Genomic DNA, 17,481 nt, shown 5'->3' with positions numbered 1-17,481 from the left:
GGGTTGTTGCTCTTGTCTCTGTAGGGAGTGATCAGCCTGCCGTCCAGGGCAATTTGCTGCCGAACTTCACTATGGAAGATGGCAGGGCAGGGGGCTGGGCCGGGGCACAGGGAGGGATTGCTGAGGGATACGAACTCACAAGTGGCAGATGAATAAGTCCTGAGATCCAACGCATGGCCCAGTGAGTCCATCCACGATACCGCTTTATAAAGGGAAGAGGCCAGATCTTAGCCAGCCTCCACACAGAAGTGATCATGCGGTGATGTGGAGGTGTTTAGCTGATGCTACTGTAGTCATCACACTGTGATACGTAAATGTGTCAAACCAACACGGTGCGCACCTCAGACTTACACGTGCTGCAAGTCACTTATATCTCAAAAAATAAATAAATAAGGATGAAGGGGCGGGCGCACGTCGCTGAGCTGGGAGAGCCGGCGGGAGGTCCTGGATGAGCGGAGTCAGTTCATCCATCCCCAGTTCCACCCTGCAGTTCCAATACCTGTTATTTCCAGAGCCCTCTTCCGTACGTAGTTCAGGCTCTTTTAAAAAAATATATATATATTATATATTTATTGATTTTTGTTTTGAGACAGAGAGGAAGAGAGTGGGGGGAAGAGGAACCTCAATGTGAGAACGGAACACTGATGGGCTGCCTCCTGGGTGACCCCTCCAGGGGATCGAGTCTGCACCCCGGGCTTGTACCTCGACTGGGAACCGAACTGCGAACGTTTCCGTGAACAGGACGACGCTCAACCAACTGAGCCGCCCCGGACAGGGCCCTAGTTCAGCTCTTAATAATAATTAACATTTAATCCAAGCACTTTATTTTTTTTAAAATATATTTTATTGATTTTTTACAGAGAGCAAGGGAGAGGGATAGAAAGCTAGAAACATCAATGAGAGAGAAACATCGACCAGCTGCCTCCTGCACATCCCCTACCAGGGATGTGCCCGCAACCAAGGTACATGCCCTTGACCGGAATCGAACTTGGGACCTTTCAGTCTGCAGGTCGGCGCTCTATCCACTGAGCCAAACCGGTTTTGGCAATCCAAGCACTATAATATTTAATTCTAACAATAGACAAGTTCATACACGACTAATAAGCATTATTAACTGACTTATATGAAATCACGTAAATACTAAATGGTCTGATCTCTGCTTCCAGTCAAGATGGGGTAAAGAGGGCTGGACTGACCTTCCCTGACGTTAAGACTTCTAAAGCTACCGTAATTAAGACAAGATTAAATGTAAGAATTGGCATCAAGGTAAGGTAAATAAATCAATGGAGCAGAGTAAAGTCCAAAAATAGACCCACACAAAGAAGGACAATTGATTTTCAGCAAAGGTGCAAAGGTAATCCGTGGATAAAGGATAGTTCCTTTCTGGTATAAAATAGTGGAGGCCACTCTTTCCCCAGGAGTCCTCAAAGACCCAGGCTCCTTTCCAATTTCCTAGCCTGCCTTTTTTTTTTTTTTTTTAATTTGTTTTATTTCAGAGAGGAAGGGAGAGGGAAAGAGAGAAACATCAATGATGAGAGAATCATTGATCGGCTGGCTGCCTCCTGCACAACCCCTACAGGGGATCCAGCCTGAAACCGGGCAGGTGCCCTTGACCGGGAATTGAACCATGACCTCCTAGGTCATAGGTTGATGCTCAACCACTGAGCCACGCCGGCCAGGCGTCTGCCATTTCTTATTCTTGGTCTAAGATAAAGCTCCAGCTATCATAGCAGAGAGAAGGCAGCAAGTTGAGGGACTTTTTACCTGATAGTCTCAGTGTGTGAAGTGAGAATGAGCTAAGAAACTAGCAACGATTTCAAGTAGCCATTGTAGGGGAAAGAGTTGTTTAGCGATGTAGAAGGAACATGGGGTAAGGCTGACTGTACAGGAAAGAATGTGTTTTTCCACTTCTTTGCCAAGTCCAGTTCAGTAGATGACATTTCCTTACCGGTGCTGAGCACAGATAGATAAGAGTGAAGTTTCAAGAAAATGTCAGGAAGACCTTCCCTGATCAGGAATCCCTGACGACGACAGTAAAAGAATCCAGTTAGACTTGCGGATTCCAAAGAGAAACACAGACCATCATAAAAAGAAAAGAAAAAAAAAATGAAGAGAGAATGGGCATCCTCAAACGTCAACTGTACAAGTCTTGCCCATTCTATTGAGGACTGGACCATTTTGACTTAGTTGTCAGGCAAAATTCTAGGAGCCAGTCTGATTTGCTTACATCATTCTCAGCCTATCTGGTTGAGCCCTTTATACTAAACGACAGCAGGGGTTTATCAACCAGCCTGAGGAGGGGCACCCTTGTGACTGGTATCTTAATCCACTGTAACAGCCAGGGGCCAGTCAGGAGACAGAAAACAGCAATTGGAACAGGGAAACTTGGATGTAAAGAATTACTAACCAGTAACAGAGGATTAGCTAAGGGTAAAGAGAATGCCTACGAATACAGGAATAGTGGCTATAGGAGCAGCCACCACCTCTAGGCAGAGGATCCCAGGAGGAACAAATTTGGAAGAGATTCCCTTGCGAGCCTCCCATTCAGACTTTGTTGGAGAGGGTGTGGCTGTGACCCACGCTTTGCTGAGGTACTGGAGTGTGGGGCTGGAGAGGAAGGGGTGTCAACACAACTAGTTAGGAGGCCACCCACAGGGGTGCCATTGAACTTACTGGGAAGCACCAGAAAGACTTGCTGGGAAGCTGGCGGGGAAACCAGATGACTTGCTGGGAAACAGCCTCCCGTGAGGCGCCACCGGACAGGCCAAGGGTCCTACACGCTTCAAATTAGAGAGCCTCACCAGAACCCGGAAGTGGTTTCCTTCTACATCCTCTGCTGACCAGTGCAATCCTGTGCCAGCAGGCAGAAATAGTAAAGGCTCACTCCATTACCACTATGTAGAGCAATGAAGGGGGACTTGGGAGCCGAGGCCAGCGGTTGACCTTGAACAGGTAGAACTCATGTTTGCAATAGGCTGAGACACCCCGGCCCCACACCCCCACCCAACCTGAACACTTCACCTGTGCATTACATTACGGGTCATGGTTGTGTCACAGAAATGTAATCTCGACTATGAAAGGTGAGGAACAGAACAATGGGTGTGAAGTCAGCTGTGCTGCTGGTATTTTTTCAGTTGATTGTATTCATGCTGACATGTTCCTACAGTAACAAATGTTGACAGCCAGTGATCCTGAAATGAAAAATACCTCTTCAGCTGGTGGCTTTTAGAATGGAATGGAGGGATTTCATAGGCTAAAACTGTCGGGGAGAAATGTTTCCTTCCCCATAAAATCAGCTCCACTGAAGAAGTCCTGTAATTGGGTCCTTCAAGGAGGAATTCAGCAGTTAGGACCGAATCAGATTAGGACCTGAACCAAGTTTAAGCTCATCAGTTGGCCAATGTAACCAGAGAACTGGTCAATGAGTTTAATCAAGGTCACACATTGGAATCAGTTAAAACCCACAAACTGCCATTGTCTGGGCCTCATCTCAGTGTTCAAATAAACTACTTATATTCATAAAGGAAACTGTGTTGCAGAAGGGAAATAAGTGAATACCATTATCTTTTTTTTTTTCTAATTTCAACTTCCCCTTTCCCCCCCCACCACAAACTTGTCTTACAATTCTCCCAGTAACTTGTTGGTAAAAATCAGTAAGTAGCCCTGGCCCGTTTGGCTCAGTGGCTAGAGCATCAGCCTTCGGACTGAAGGGTCCCAGGTTCTATTCTGGTCGGGGGCATGTACCTTGGTTGCGGGCACATCTCCAGTAGGAGGTGTGCAGGAGGCAGCGGATCAGTTTCCCTCTCATCGATGTTTCTAACTCTAACCCTCTCCCTTCCTCTGTAAAAAAATTTTTTTAAAAAAATCAGTAAACAGCATAAAAGCCCAAGTTTAGTCCTTTTGAAATTTTGTGTGAATTTGAGCCCTTTTGTTTTATATAGTTTGGATTTGTTGCTTCATCTCATGCATTCATTGGTTGCTGCTTGTATATGCCCTGACCAGGGATCAAACCCCAACCTTGGCTTATCAGGACAACGCCCTAGCCAACTGAGCTATCCAGCCATGGCGAACGCTTTTATTTTTCTAGACATGATCTGTAGCTTTCATTTGATTCCTAAAAAGGGACCTGCAACTCAAAGGTTAAGAACTAAGGTACTAAATTTAACTAAGAGATTGAGCATTTATATGGACATTTTCTATGAAAATCTCAAGATATTAGACTAACCCATGTATATAATTTAATTATAAACTGAACATTAGAAAACAGATGGAAGGTATAATAAATGAAGTTTGAAACCATTTCAGTTGAGAAAACTGGATGGAGGCTGCTAGTTATATTAAACTCTACCAAAAACTTTCCAAGTTTGTGTTGGAAGAATTAATCCTGAATATATTTGACATTATCTAGTATTATGGCATGTTCTCCTATCAAAATGTTCCTCAAAAGAACTTAACTTTAATGTCACAGGAAATTAAACGCAGCTTGTGATATAAACTTGCACCTCCATTTGAAGTAAGTCCTTTTCACATTTTACTTAAAATACACCATTGAATTAACATTTCAGGTAGAACTATATTCCAAGGAGTAGCACCTTTAATTTAGGTATACCAAAAATATTTTCCATGTGAGATATATTTACTGCTTTCCATTACTCAAGAAGAGTTTTCTAATTTCTGTGTCGTGTCAACTCACTTGATCTCAATTTAAGATGACAATCTTCCCTTAAAAAAAAAAAAAAGCATAGCATTTTCATAGAGAAATTTCTTCATTTAATGAGATTTTCCTGGAGTTTAGGTAGGTACAAGTTAAGCCCACATATGAAGGGCTGGCTCTTCAAATATACTTGTTTGCTCCATTTAACAGTTTTGCCAGGTGGCTTCTGAGTGCCCATCAGTTGGCCAAAAAAGGTGAGATCAAATAAATGTTAATACGATATGATTTCAGAAACACTCATGTTAGTCCTCGCACTGACTGAACAAATCACTTTTGAGCTTGTTTCTCTGCTCTAAAAAAAAAATTAAATGAGTTAACTTATAAAAATTCTTTTAAGTCTAATTATATAATCCAAGTACAAAGTATCTCAATAAGCACCTTTGATGTGAAACTGAGTAATCACCCAATCCAAAGAACAATCCAGTAATACAACACCCTTGAATAAAGGGAACTGCCATTAAGAACTCTAGTAAGTATTATGGAGTATTGACCTATGTCCAATTCTAGTCTACACGCTTAAAATTCACTGAAATATACCTCTACACAGTGTGACTCTACCAACATTTTACCCATTTCCACAAAAATACTTTTTAAAAAATATTAACACATAGGGGAAAAGTCAACACCCAGGATAAAGGATTTAATCCAGTATTTATTCCACACTCATGATCCTTCTCTGTAATCAGAATACAAGTCATAAGAACAATCTATCAAATAATTTGCCAATAATCTTAAATAATGCAGCATAGCATTACTTTTAATACTTCTCTGTTCTACATTAAGTTTAAAAACTCAAACAGCAATCTTCATTATCAATAAAAAAGTTTTGAATTTTAAAAAAAGGACACTATATCAAGCTGTTTTATAATTTAAGTATTTTCCATTTATAAAAATGCTTTGGAAGCTTGAGGCTTGAATCTAGTTCTCTATTCATCTGCCCCACCCTCTCCCAATTTCATGTTAGTATAGGGTTGCTGCAAGAATGCTGGGCTTTAGACATTTTTTTTTTCCTTTAATATAGTACTTTAAAATCTGAGAAATTAAAAAAAATACATGTCATGTATTTTTTCAATTAAAAAAACTAAGTGAATAAATTTTAGGCATACTAACAGTGTCCCTTTGAGGTAGAATGCTAAAAGGACTTTTGATCAAATCACAGCCTAATTTAAACCTCTGTATCAGAAACTACTCATAAATTCTCTCTAAAGTTAACTGTGGAGAATATTAAGTATAACATATTAACAAGAGTCTTCCAAGATAATATACAGTGGACAAGAATGTTAATCCTACAACTGCTGCTGCCTTCATGTACATCGAAAGCATTTTCCTATAATAAACATCCAAGATCCATTGTCAAAGTCTTTAGCATTCTATTACGAAAAGCACAGCCATGCTAAACTTCAGTACACAAACCATAATCCCACACCTACAAAACAAAAATAGAATTAGTGGCAGTTTATTGCCTTATACAAATTTAACCAACATGGCAACCATGCCAAAGAAATTAAAACATTTTCAGGACATATGTACAGACTGTACATCTCAAAAACTAAACAGTAAAAATGCAGGAACAATCTGTGCATCATGTATCAAACTCAACAATTGGGTGAAAACATCAATGCAATAAATGGGATTACAAAGGCACTTCCCTACACAAAAGAGGAAATGAAAATGCAGCCTACGGGAGCTTGAAGAGTACGCACTACCGCAACAATCTCAACTCGGGAGGGGAAAAAGCAGATTTAATCAAAGATTTATAGGTTCAATGTGATCCACGTTCACAGAGCATGTTCACACAGTCTCGTCTTTGTTTTTTTGTTGTTTTTCTTGGCTCTCGGGTTCTGCGCTTTGGCTCCTCCGCTCATCGTGTTGGTCAGACTGGTCCTTGCTATCGCTGGGATCCCGTTTGTGGGCACGTTCTTTGCTGCCGCTACGCTTTCTAGATTTATCTTTGCTGGGGCTCCGCTCCCGTTTTCTTTTTTCAGCACTGTCAGTTCTTCCTTGACTGCCACTCCGACTTCGCTTATTGGACTTCTCCTTGCTTTCGCTCTTGTGCTTACTGGATTTCTCTTTGCTCCTGCTTCTACTCCGTTTCCCTGCATTCCTACTTCTACTCCTACTTCTATGCTTCCGTTCTCTGCTTCTGCTTCTACTGTGTTTTTTCTCTTTTTTGGAATCTCTTTTGTCATCCCTGTGCCGCCTGTCATCTTTGTCTTCTTTATGTTTTTTTTCTTCCACCTCGCCCCTACTTCTCCGCTCCTTGGACCGTTCTCTTGATCGCTCTTGCTCCTTTTCTCGGTCATTACTTCTTTCCTTGTCATAGTCACGATCGCGCCTTCTACCCCTCTCGTTTTCTTTTTCTCTTTCCCGATCCCTGTCCCTTCTATCTCCTTTCCTGTCACGACTCCGACTACGACTTCTATGCCTTTCCCTACTCCTGCTATGCCTTCGATCTAAGCCCCGATCAATACTCCGGGATCTTCGCCTTTCTTTCTCTCTTTCTTTGGCTTCACGCTCTAGACGCTGGCGTTCTTTCTCTCTTTCTAATTCTCGGTCAAAACTAGAACACCCATGGCCCTCCCGATGATGGCTTCGACTTCTTGATCTTCTTGGGGACCTCCGTGGGCTTAGTGATCTCCTTGGAGACCTAATATTTAAGAAAAAGGGAGGAAAGAAAAAAAAAAAAATCTCAATTAAAACATATTATAAAAAATTTAACTTACCCCAGTGTTATCAATTTAAATCCCTAGCTTACATAAACATATCAAGAATGATTAAAGCAAAAAATTTGCTTGTTCACATTTACAGATACATGATTTTGCTGAAGATGGCATGAAAGGCAGAAAATGACCTTTGGGGAGGAAAAGTGACAAACTCATAAAATGAACACTATAAACAGAACTTGCCACTGTTCTCAAGGACCTTTGCATAAACCATGTTTTTAAATTAAGCTTAATTCAAGAATTAATTACCTTGAACGCCTGCGTTCAACATGTCTGTCTATTTCTTCAGCGCCCTCTTTCCCATCTTTCTTGATTTTCCTAGGCCGGGTTTTAATCTGTTGATCGATATTCTTCTGAACTGGAACTGGGATTCTTGGAAACAAGGTAGAAAACCACTCCAATTTTGTGAGAAAAGACCGCAGCATTTCTCCAATGGTCATCACACAGCCTCCGCCAGCCTTCACATCTAGGTCCTACAGAAACACAAAAGATATCCTAGCCGTCAATAAAATTATTTCAACATGTTCATAAATACTATTTAAAAATTACCATCTTTGGATTCTCAAATACAAAAAAAAAAAATCTAACAGGACAATTTTGTACCCTTCTATTCTGGTAATGAGTGATAAGAGAAATACTCGGGCTTAAGTGTGTGCATGCAGGTACAAACAAATCCTGCAGCCTCCTGGGCAGAGAGAACTGAGCTCAGTAAGAACATGAAACAGTCCCTTACGTTACTTAACTATGTGGAACAATCAACTTAAAACTGCATCCCACATACCTACTAAGTATACATTGCTTCTGTGGAAGAAATGTTTGCACACATCATTCCTAGTACTGTGACCTAGCTACAGAGGAGCTATTCAGACAGTCCCTGTCTAAAGACTATCTTTCGACAGCCCTAATATAAAATGAAGCCCTAATAAAGCTGGAAGCAATAGCAAACCAACTGCCATGAAGCAGTGAGGTTTCTAATTTAGTCATGTAGAAAATAAATAAATGGACAAATAATTGGAAACGCATAATCCATGATGACCATTGTCTCTGAAAAGGGTCATTACCGCATGAAGGCCTTCTTGCTATGCCCTCTCACAGCTCAGGACATGTTAGTCAGCTATTGTCAGTCCCAAACCTATAGTGCAAGCACACAAGGAAAGTGAGATTTGTTATCTAAACAGGAAAACAAGAGCTACAGGTAAAACTGCTTGCACTCACACACATTTAAGTGTTCAGATATACAGTATTTCCAAATATAATCGCTGCAGATATCTAAGGAAGAAAACAATAAGTTAGCTTAAATAGAGATCCTCAGATTTGTAAACACAATAAAAAACAGATTACACAGAAGAATTCAGAAACATACCTATTATGATACCAATTATGAAAAGGCACACGCTTTTTAAATATAAAGTGTTTCAGCCTAAAAAAAAATCTCATCTAAAAAGAAAAATAGCTTAAAAGATTGTGGTTTATCACCTAACACACACCTTTTGCTTCTTCTGAAATACTGAACAACCCCGTAAATAGGCCCCAAAAAATGCAGACAAAAATTTTCCATGTTTATATGAGAGAATTTTTTTTTCTTTTTGGTGCACCGTTCCCGGAGGTACTGCAATACCGGGTCGATGCGTGGAGTGGACGGAGCAAGCTCCTATTCCAACTCCCAGCTTCAAAAATCCATTTAATATATTGTCCTCAGATAGAGGATGTATCAGATATTAAACTGATAAGAACAGACACTACACTTGATCTTAGCCAAAAGGCCGAGAAGCGATATATAAGAGAATTTTTAAGGTGTGTACAATAACCACAACTAGAAAGATTTCTATTACACCTATCCCTTAATTCAACAAATTCTTTAGCTAAGCCGTAAAAAAGGGACCAGTGACTTGTCCTGGCCTATGCTCTCTCTACTCCCCTCTGTTCCTCTGTAATAGGGAAGTCTGGCAGGACACACAGCATCCTCCCTCAGTTTAGGAGGGCTTTCCTGAGTATAGGCTGGCTCTTAAAGGCACAAGGACAATTAAAAAAATATACTAGCCCTGACTGGTTTGGCTCAGTGGATAGAGCGTCAGCTTGCAGACTGAAGGGTCCCAGGTTCAATTCCAGGTCAAGGGCATGTACCTTGGTTGCGGGAACATCCCCAGTAGGGGGTGTGCTGGAGGCAGCTGATCGATGTTTCTCTCTCATCAATGTTTCTAACTCTATCCCTCTCCCTTCCTCTCTGTAAAGAATCAATAAAATATATTTTTAAAAAATAAAATACTAATAAAATAAAATAAAAAGGACTACTAAAACAAAAAGCAGTGGTAAGGGTAGATATGTGGACAATAAAGCTCTGTTAAGTCTGCTTTGAGCTCTTGGGCTTCACTAAGTAAGCATACTAATAAAACATTTATGATTTAAATCTGACAAAGTTTCCTAAAGTAACTCTTTTCATATATAACAAACTCAGTCTTGTTAAGCTTGAATGGCAAACTAGATTTATAATGAAAACAAAACCTAAAATAATTTTTAAAAAGACTTACTAGCTTTTAAGTATGTAGAGTATAACAGGAGTCAGAAAACTAGAACTGAAATATTTTGGTCACCTTGAACAAGTCATCTTAACTCTTGGCCTATTTAAGTTTCACCCAGCTCTTCACTTCTGCACTTCTATGCAAGCGGGAACATTAATATTTGGAAGAAGTTAGAAGGTAAGAAGTTAAAATTTAAAAAAAAAAAAAAAAAAGAAGTAAAAAGTTTCAGGGAAAAAAGCTATGATTAGTATTCTATGAGCATGTCTTATCACTTTAATCTTGAGCATGGTCCACCTTAAAAAATCACTATCAACTGTACAAGTCAAGATCCATACCATAAACACAACATAATTAGAAAGAGAAAAATCTTAATAATCAAAGAACATTTAAACTTAAAAATGAATAAAAGTTAAGAAAAATTAACCTAATATATATAAAAACCAAGTCTTAGGAAAAGGACATTAATTCCTAAAATATCTGAGTGAAATAAATTTAGCTACAGAAAATTCCGGAAGGCATTATACCTCCAATAAATAAAAGATTAAAAACATGAGAGTATAATCAGAAAAAAAAAACTAATTATTACCCTTGTTGACATACCTCTTCGTCATCAAGGAAGGATTCAAACCAATCCCATAGATCTGTAGGGGGCTGCGTGTACCTAGAATTACAAAAGACAGATTAGGCTCATGTGAATTAAAATGAGATACTTATGAAAATGTAGATAAAATACATGTTTACCTTATGTACATAAATCCGAGGGCTCTAATATATGGAGAGTCTGTGTGTGTTATGAGACCCATCACTTGCTTGCGAGTTAACTTCAGAGTAAATAATTTGTATAACAGGCAAAAAGCTGTAGAAACAATTCCTCCAGTTCCAACACCTCGAACCTTTAAAGGAAAGAGTTAAAAAAAAAAAAAAGGAGTAAAATAATTAATGGAGTTACTTAACACCAATTGAGTAATCCTGATAGGTATTATTAACAAGATATAATCCAGAACTAAGAATGGAACGTTAAAAAAATAACTTTCCTAATTCTATTCATATGACACTGGAATTTAGATTTAAAAAAAACAAACAAACAAAACAAAAACCCAAACTTCTAAGATTTGCTAACCAATTATCATTAGAGCGTGTAACTGACTAAGTATAAACTTAGTTCTCAGACACAGAAAAACTGAAAAATGCACGTACTTCTACTTACCCCTCCGCACATCCCTGTTTGGCCCGCTGTCTTCCTGCTTCCTTTCTCCCATGGTTCAACATGTGTGACCTGAAAATAGAAAAGAGGAACACAACAAACATTCACACTTCACATTTTTTACATGTACAATTAAAGTAAACCCAACTCGCTGAGAGAGCAGCTCTTCCCAAAGTTTGGAACTGGGTATTTTGACATGATGTACATATTTTGTTTACACATGTTAAGCATGTAAACCAACTTTAAAAAACTGCTTTGATGATATAGAGAGCACCAGTAAGCTACTAGGGTTTAACAAAACGACAGCTTTACAGAGTAGAAATCCATTAGCTCTGTAGAGAGCTGGTGCACGTGGAGCCAAACATTTCCAGTCTCATGTCGTTGTAAAAGATATTTGATAGAATACCAACTTTATAGCTTCTTATGAGTTGCTTAAAAAAACAAAAATTCTCATCTTAAAATATATGTAAACTCCTAATTAAAGCAAAAAGTATTAATGATTAAGTATTTATTTTAAAAAGCCTTTAAAATACCCTTAATAGTTCAACTTTATGGTGATACTAAAATAAAGAAAAATGACTTGAAGAAAGTATGCTAAAACAGTAACAAGTTATTTCTGATGCAAAATTTTGAAATTTCATTCATTTTTTAAAACATGATCAGACATTACATTCATTCCTAATTAAAGATAAAAATTATAGCCACACCTACAGAGAACATTCTTGCTGGTCAGTGTATAATTTATTTTCAACCTAATTATGTGAACCAATTCAACTGAATAAATGTGATTAGTCATTACACTAAGTACACCCAAAGATTCAGTGTCATCTTTGCTAAGGTAGGCACCCTCTAAAAATCACATATTTTACCTAAAATATAACAAAGAAAGATTATTAGCTCTACAAAAGATAGAACTCAAGAAGGCCTTTTAGGAAGGTAAGAGCTGTTTCTTAAATGCAAAATAAAACCCTGTTCTTTCACTATGTATTTCTAAAACTCTCTTTCCACCCACGTTACATGTTAGCTTCTCTCGGTGGCTTCTGACGGAAAAGCAGGCATGTAGTGTAAAGGACTACACGATTTTGCTCAGCTGGGCCCTGTGCTTTATTGCTTCATTCCCCCAGCTTGTGGCATCAAAGATGTTTCAATTCCTTAAAGGCTAGCCAAAGCTGGAGGCAATACAAAACAGACTTACGAAATTGTAAGCCTACACATTTCCATCATCATTTGATCTAATGCCTTGATAAGAAAGTGTGGGGCTTTAGTTTTGGAACGAAATTTAAATAATTTCTAGTAGAATCTTGACGTGTTTCAAAACACAGTATTTGAAAACAAGCCCTTTTTCTATCACATTAACACTTGTCTGACATTAAACAGAACCCGCCACAAGAAGAGCAGGAACCCAATTTTCAACTGTTTGAAGTTTACTAGTAAATAAAGCTAAGGGTTGAATAGTCACCACACTGTAGCCATGCTGAAAAAGACCTTACCTTTAAAAAAAATGAAAAAACCTAGTTGATAGTATTACAATACTTTGCAAAAGGATATCAAAATTCCAGGGTACTTATTAGACCCACAGTTGAACTGTATTCTCAAGGTGATTTTTCTATAGAAAGCAACTGATTAAAAAGAATCTTTCAATAACCTAGTCACTTAAGTGGAAAAAGATGGACAGAACAGCAAATTAAAATTTTAACTTTTATTAACACCTCCACAGATACGTTCAGCTCACAGAAAATACTTTACGTGGTCTGTCAAATGTTTTTAATAGCCAATACAGACAAAACGGATTGTATTATATTAGATGCTCTAGCTAAAATATTGAAGGATTGTCAAGGCTGTTATAAATACTCTTTAAAATATAACCTTAGGAGGCCCGGAAGTTTTTTTTTTTTTTTTTAAACTACATAATTGCAGGTACGTGGAGAAAGCCTACTAGTTGGTAAAGTCAAGACCAAAACCAATGGCCAAAATAATCTAATTAGCCGTCCATTTAACCCAGGGAAATGCATTTATGGCGATTGAGCATGATTAATAGTGCATACCTCTACCTGCGACCCTGGGCTGCTCCGAGCCTCGCTGCAAGACTGAGTCAATCCTGCTAACGAAACAAGAACTGAGACAAGAGTGCAGTGAGGAGGCGCCAGGTGAGCTCCCCAGCACAGCCAAGCCAGCACCGACCCTGCCGCAGAAGCCCAGGGCCCGGAGGATTCCAGTAAGCCCAACGCACAGGTAAGAGAGACCACTTCCTCCTGACTTCCTGCTGGGAAAATCTCCAGGCCTTCCGTACACCTCTCCCCCCACCCCGCTCCCGCCCCGCCCGCCCCGGCCATTTCCCTGTCTGGACAGTAAATACCAACAACACGAGGCCAACACTGAAGTCAATACACGCCCTTGGCTCGGGGTGAGCGGGAGAAGCACCAACAAGTTGGCGCCGAGTAGAGATCCACCATCAAAAGGAATAGTTTTAAAGCTGCGAACCGGAGAGGCGTCCGTTCCTTTTTCCTGCTCTCCCCCACCCGTCTCGTCCAGCTCCCCCCCAGGGGTGGGCAGGAGGTGCGGGGAGTGGGGGGGGGGGGTGAGCGATCACCAGCGGCGGCCTCTCCCCGGCCCTAAACATCCGAAAAGGAAAAGAGGGCGGCCCCCGTCTGCCCCCCGCCCCGGCAGACTACTTGGCCACCGCTTCCCCCCATGCCCACCCCACCTTCCCCGGACCCCCACGTCTTCAGACCTCGGGGGCCGCCTCCGCCCGTTTCCTCCGTACGCCATTCTCCGAAGTGAGCCCCGGCCCAGGCCTAGACGCTTCGTACCTTGAAGTAGATCTCGTCCACCACCTCGTGGTAGGTCTTGAGCTCGTAGAGCTGCACTTTGAAGTAAGGCGACGACAGGATGTTGGTTAAGATCATGGGGTTGAGGTTCATCGTCTTCTCGTTGCCCCACAGCGGCAGCACGTTGCCCTGCTTGCCCGAGACCGCCGGCTTGGTGGCCCCGCCGCCGCCGCACGGCGGCTGCTGCTGGGCCGCGGCCGCGGCCGCCTGGTGCTGCGGCTGCGAGTTGCCTGTCAGCGCGGGGCTGTTGTTAGCCATGTTGCGGCGGAAGGAAGGAGGGAGGGACAAGGGGGGGGGGAGGGGGCCAAGCTCGATCGCTCTTCGGGACAACGGTCCGGGACCCTACTCCATGGAACGCCGTCGGGAGAGGGGGGCCGCCTCGCTGTGCCCCGGCCGGGTGACGGGAGGGCGACGACGCCAACAAATGGACTCCGGGTCGAGAGCAGACGCCGAGACGCTGGCCGCGAGAAATCCCGGCTGAAGGCGAGCCGGCGGCCGGGGGAGCACGATCTCTTCCGCCAACTGCCCCTGGGAACAAGATGGCGGGCCGGCGGATGTGACGCCACAGGCCCCAGAGTTCCAAGCGTCGCCGGCAGCCAATCAGAGGCGCCCGGGTGGGCTGGCCAGTCCTCTTCCGGCTTCCGCCGCGCGTTCGGGGCACGCTCCAGTCGCTGCGGGGCCTCCTGGTCCTCTTGTTCCCCCTGTTCCCGACGCTCACATTTCCTCTGGGAGTTGGGGAGTCCGAGGGAGGCGTGGAGGGTCCAATTCGGATGTTTTAGTATTGGGGCTGGGGTCCCGGCCTCCCCTCTCGAAACCGGGCGCGGGAGAGCTCGCGTGACTGTGTGCTTGCAAAGTCGCCCCTAAATCCTGCCGAGTGTGTTGAGCCTCCCGAGGCCACAGTTTTAAGATTCTCTGGAAGGGATGGGGCCCTCACGCCGCCCTGAGATGACGATGCAAGGCCTTTTGCCCTCCCTCGGGCTCTACTGTCCGACCAGAGGTCTTGCTTGAGTCTAAATTTGTTTGTGGTTTTTTTTTCTCAGAGTAATCTTTTATTAAGGTATTATATGTGTACATATCTTACCATTGCCACCCCCCACCCCACTCCCATATATGCCCTCACCCCCCAGAGTTTTGCATCCGTTGGTTATGCTTCTATGCATGCATACAAGTCCTTTGATTGATCTCTTATATGTCTAAATTTGTTAAACTGTTAAGATCGAGATGACATCTTGCCGGGCTAAGCATTAAAAGAGCTGCTATACTTGGAGGGCCTAGTAGATGCGCCAGGCATTTTGTTAGATGCGTTTTCGGCCCTTTCTCCCCGAGTTCTTACCTTCTTTGGAGGCAGAATGAGGGGTAAACATTGGGCCAGGCACCGAAATGGAACAAGAGAGGGCGGGGGGAGTTGGGGAAAAGTGTGAAAATGAGTCAGAATCTGTCTTCTCTCAAAAGCGACTGTCAACCTAGAGAAGGCGCATGTGCTTGGGAGTTAAGAGGAGGCTACAAAAAGCACAAGTTTCTACAGGTGGTAATGGACGGGGCAGTCTGATAGGCAGGGAAGAGGCTGAATATAGAAAGAAGTAGGGTAGATCAAGGCGTGTTAGAGAGTCCACATTCCAGTTGACAAGAGCCAGGAGATAAGCTTAGAGGGGAGTAATGGCTGGCTAGGAATTGGGCCACTGAAGCGCCTAGAATTTTTAAATGAAATCATACGCCATGTTCTCTTTTGCCTGGCTTCTTTGACTCGGCATCATTTTGAAATTCATTCTTACTGATTGTATAAACTGGTTATGTGGTATTTGTTTTTATTACAGAGTAGTATTACATTGTATGGTTTTATCACAAGTTGTGTATCCAATCATCTATTGATGGCCATTCCTGTTTCTAATTTTGGGCTATTACAAATGATAGCTGCTATGGACATTTGTGTATTAGTCTTTATTCCGACATGTTTTTGTTTCTCTTGGCTAAATACCTAAACTTAGGCCCTGGCCATTTAGCTCACTTAGTTAGAACTTTATCCAGATACCCCGGGATTGTGGGTTTCATCCCTGGTCAGGGCACATACAAGAATCAAGCAATGAATGCATAAATAAGTGGGGAAAAATGTTTCTCCCTTTCTCTAAAATCAGTATTTAAAAAAAAATTTAGCCCTAACCAGTTTGGCTCAGTGGATAGAGCGACGGCCTGCGGACTGAAGGGTCCCAGGTTCGATTCCGGTCAAGGGCATGTACCTTGGTTGCGGGCACATCTCCAGCGGGGAGTTTGCAGGAGGCAGCTGATCAGGGTTTCTAACTATCCCTCTCCCTTCCTCTCTGTAAAAAATCAATAAAATATATTTTTTAAAAATTTAAATCACTTGACCCACCATGTATGGGTTTATTTCTGGACTCCATTTTGTCCCATTAATCTTTTTACCAATATCAAACCATCTGGATTATTGTAGTATTATAACAAGTTTTGAAATTAGGTAGGTTAAATCTTCCAACTTCATTCTTTCTCTTAAAAATTGCTTTGAGCCGAAACCGGTTTGGCTCAGTGGATAGAGCGTCGGCCTGTGGACTGAAAGGTCTCAGGTTCGATTCCGGTCAAGGGCATGTACCTTGGTTGCGGGCACATCCCCAGTAGGGGGTGTGCAAGAGAGCTGATCGATGTTTCTCTCTCATCAATGTTTCTAACTCTCTATCCCTCTCTCTTCCTCTCTGTAAAAAATCAATAAAATATATATTTTTTAAAAATTGCTTTGAGCCCTGGCTGGTGTGGCTCAGTTGGTTGTGCATTGCTCCCTGCACCAAAAGGTTGTTTGGTTTGATTCCCGGTTTCGGGCTCAATCCTGGTTTTTTTTTAAATAAATAAAGTCAATAAAATACTTTTTAAAATTGCTTTGATTTTCCATTAATTTTCTTAGAAACAAAAGCCTAGCCAACAGGCAAGTAGTTGGTGTTCATGATTGAATAAATGAACACCAGAATAATTAGAATAATTGTCATGTGTAACTAAAATAACAAATGTTCTAGTGTTCTGAACGTTTTATTGTTCAAAACCACCATGAATCTAGAGTAACTTAAGAAGCCATTGTATAAAGTACCAAGAACTAAAAATCCGGCCCGATTGGTAGGCTGTTCTGAATAATCAAGGGTATTGGATAAAGCTACTCCTGCTTCTTTGGTTATGATTGCAAAGGTATGAGTTGAAATTTAAGAATTATTTGGAGTTACTAGGCAAAGAGAGGAAAGGATAGTCTAGTTAGAGGTAGCCTGGGCAAAGGCTCTGAGGCATGAAAGAACAGGTAATGTGTACTGTTACTATTACAGTACTTACATTTGTGTCAAGGGTGCTAGGAAAAACCAGTAGGCCATACAATTTGCGTACCAGCTTGCCTATATTGTAGTTGTCTGCTTATTTGTCACCTGAGGCCACCAGAGGGAGGCTCTATCCCTTCCCGCTAATCATTCCCAGTACTAGGCACAATGACTGACACTTAGCAGGTACT

At 41.7% G+C, this 17,481-nt stretch overlaps 1 protein-coding gene and 2 non-coding genes across 3 annotated transcripts; 1 reads left to right on the top strand and 2 right to left on the bottom strand.

Moving 5' to 3' along the window:
* Nucleotides 1-5,339: 5,339 nt before the first annotated feature.
* Nucleotides 5,340-14,503, bottom strand: PRPF38B (pre-mRNA processing factor 38B). Its single transcript, XM_008147099.3, has 6 exons — nt 13,971-14,503; nt 11,164-11,232; nt 10,698-10,849; nt 10,557-10,617; nt 7,687-7,910; nt 5,340-7,361 (listed from the first exon to the last, which is right to left on the bottom strand). The coding sequence occupies exons 1-6, from the start codon at nt 14,244-14,246 to the stop codon at nt 6,506-6,508; spliced, it is 1,638 nt and encodes a 545-aa protein (XP_008145321.2). The 5' UTR covers nt 14,247-14,503; the 3' UTR covers nt 5,340-6,505.
* On the bottom strand, nt 9,022-9,212 carry LOC114233666 (U2 spliceosomal RNA). The gene has a single exon (XR_003619816.1). It is a non-coding gene; the product is annotated as a U2 spliceosomal RNA (small nuclear RNA).
* On the top strand, nt 9,327-9,461 carry LOC114233660 (small Cajal body-specific RNA 11). The gene has a single exon (XR_003619812.1). It is a non-coding gene; the product is annotated as a small Cajal body-specific RNA 11 (non-coding RNA).
* Nucleotides 14,504-17,481: the final 2,978 nt, after the last annotated feature.

This window comes from Eptesicus fuscus, chromosome 22 (genome assembly GCF_027574615.1).
Source record: "Eptesicus fuscus isolate TK198812 chromosome 22, DD_ASM_mEF_20220401, whole genome shotgun sequence".
NCBI lineage: Eukaryota > Metazoa > Chordata > Mammalia > Chiroptera > Vespertilionidae > Eptesicus > Eptesicus fuscus.
Note: the sequence above shows the minus strand (reverse complement) of the source record. Positions and strands in the feature narration are given on the sequence as shown.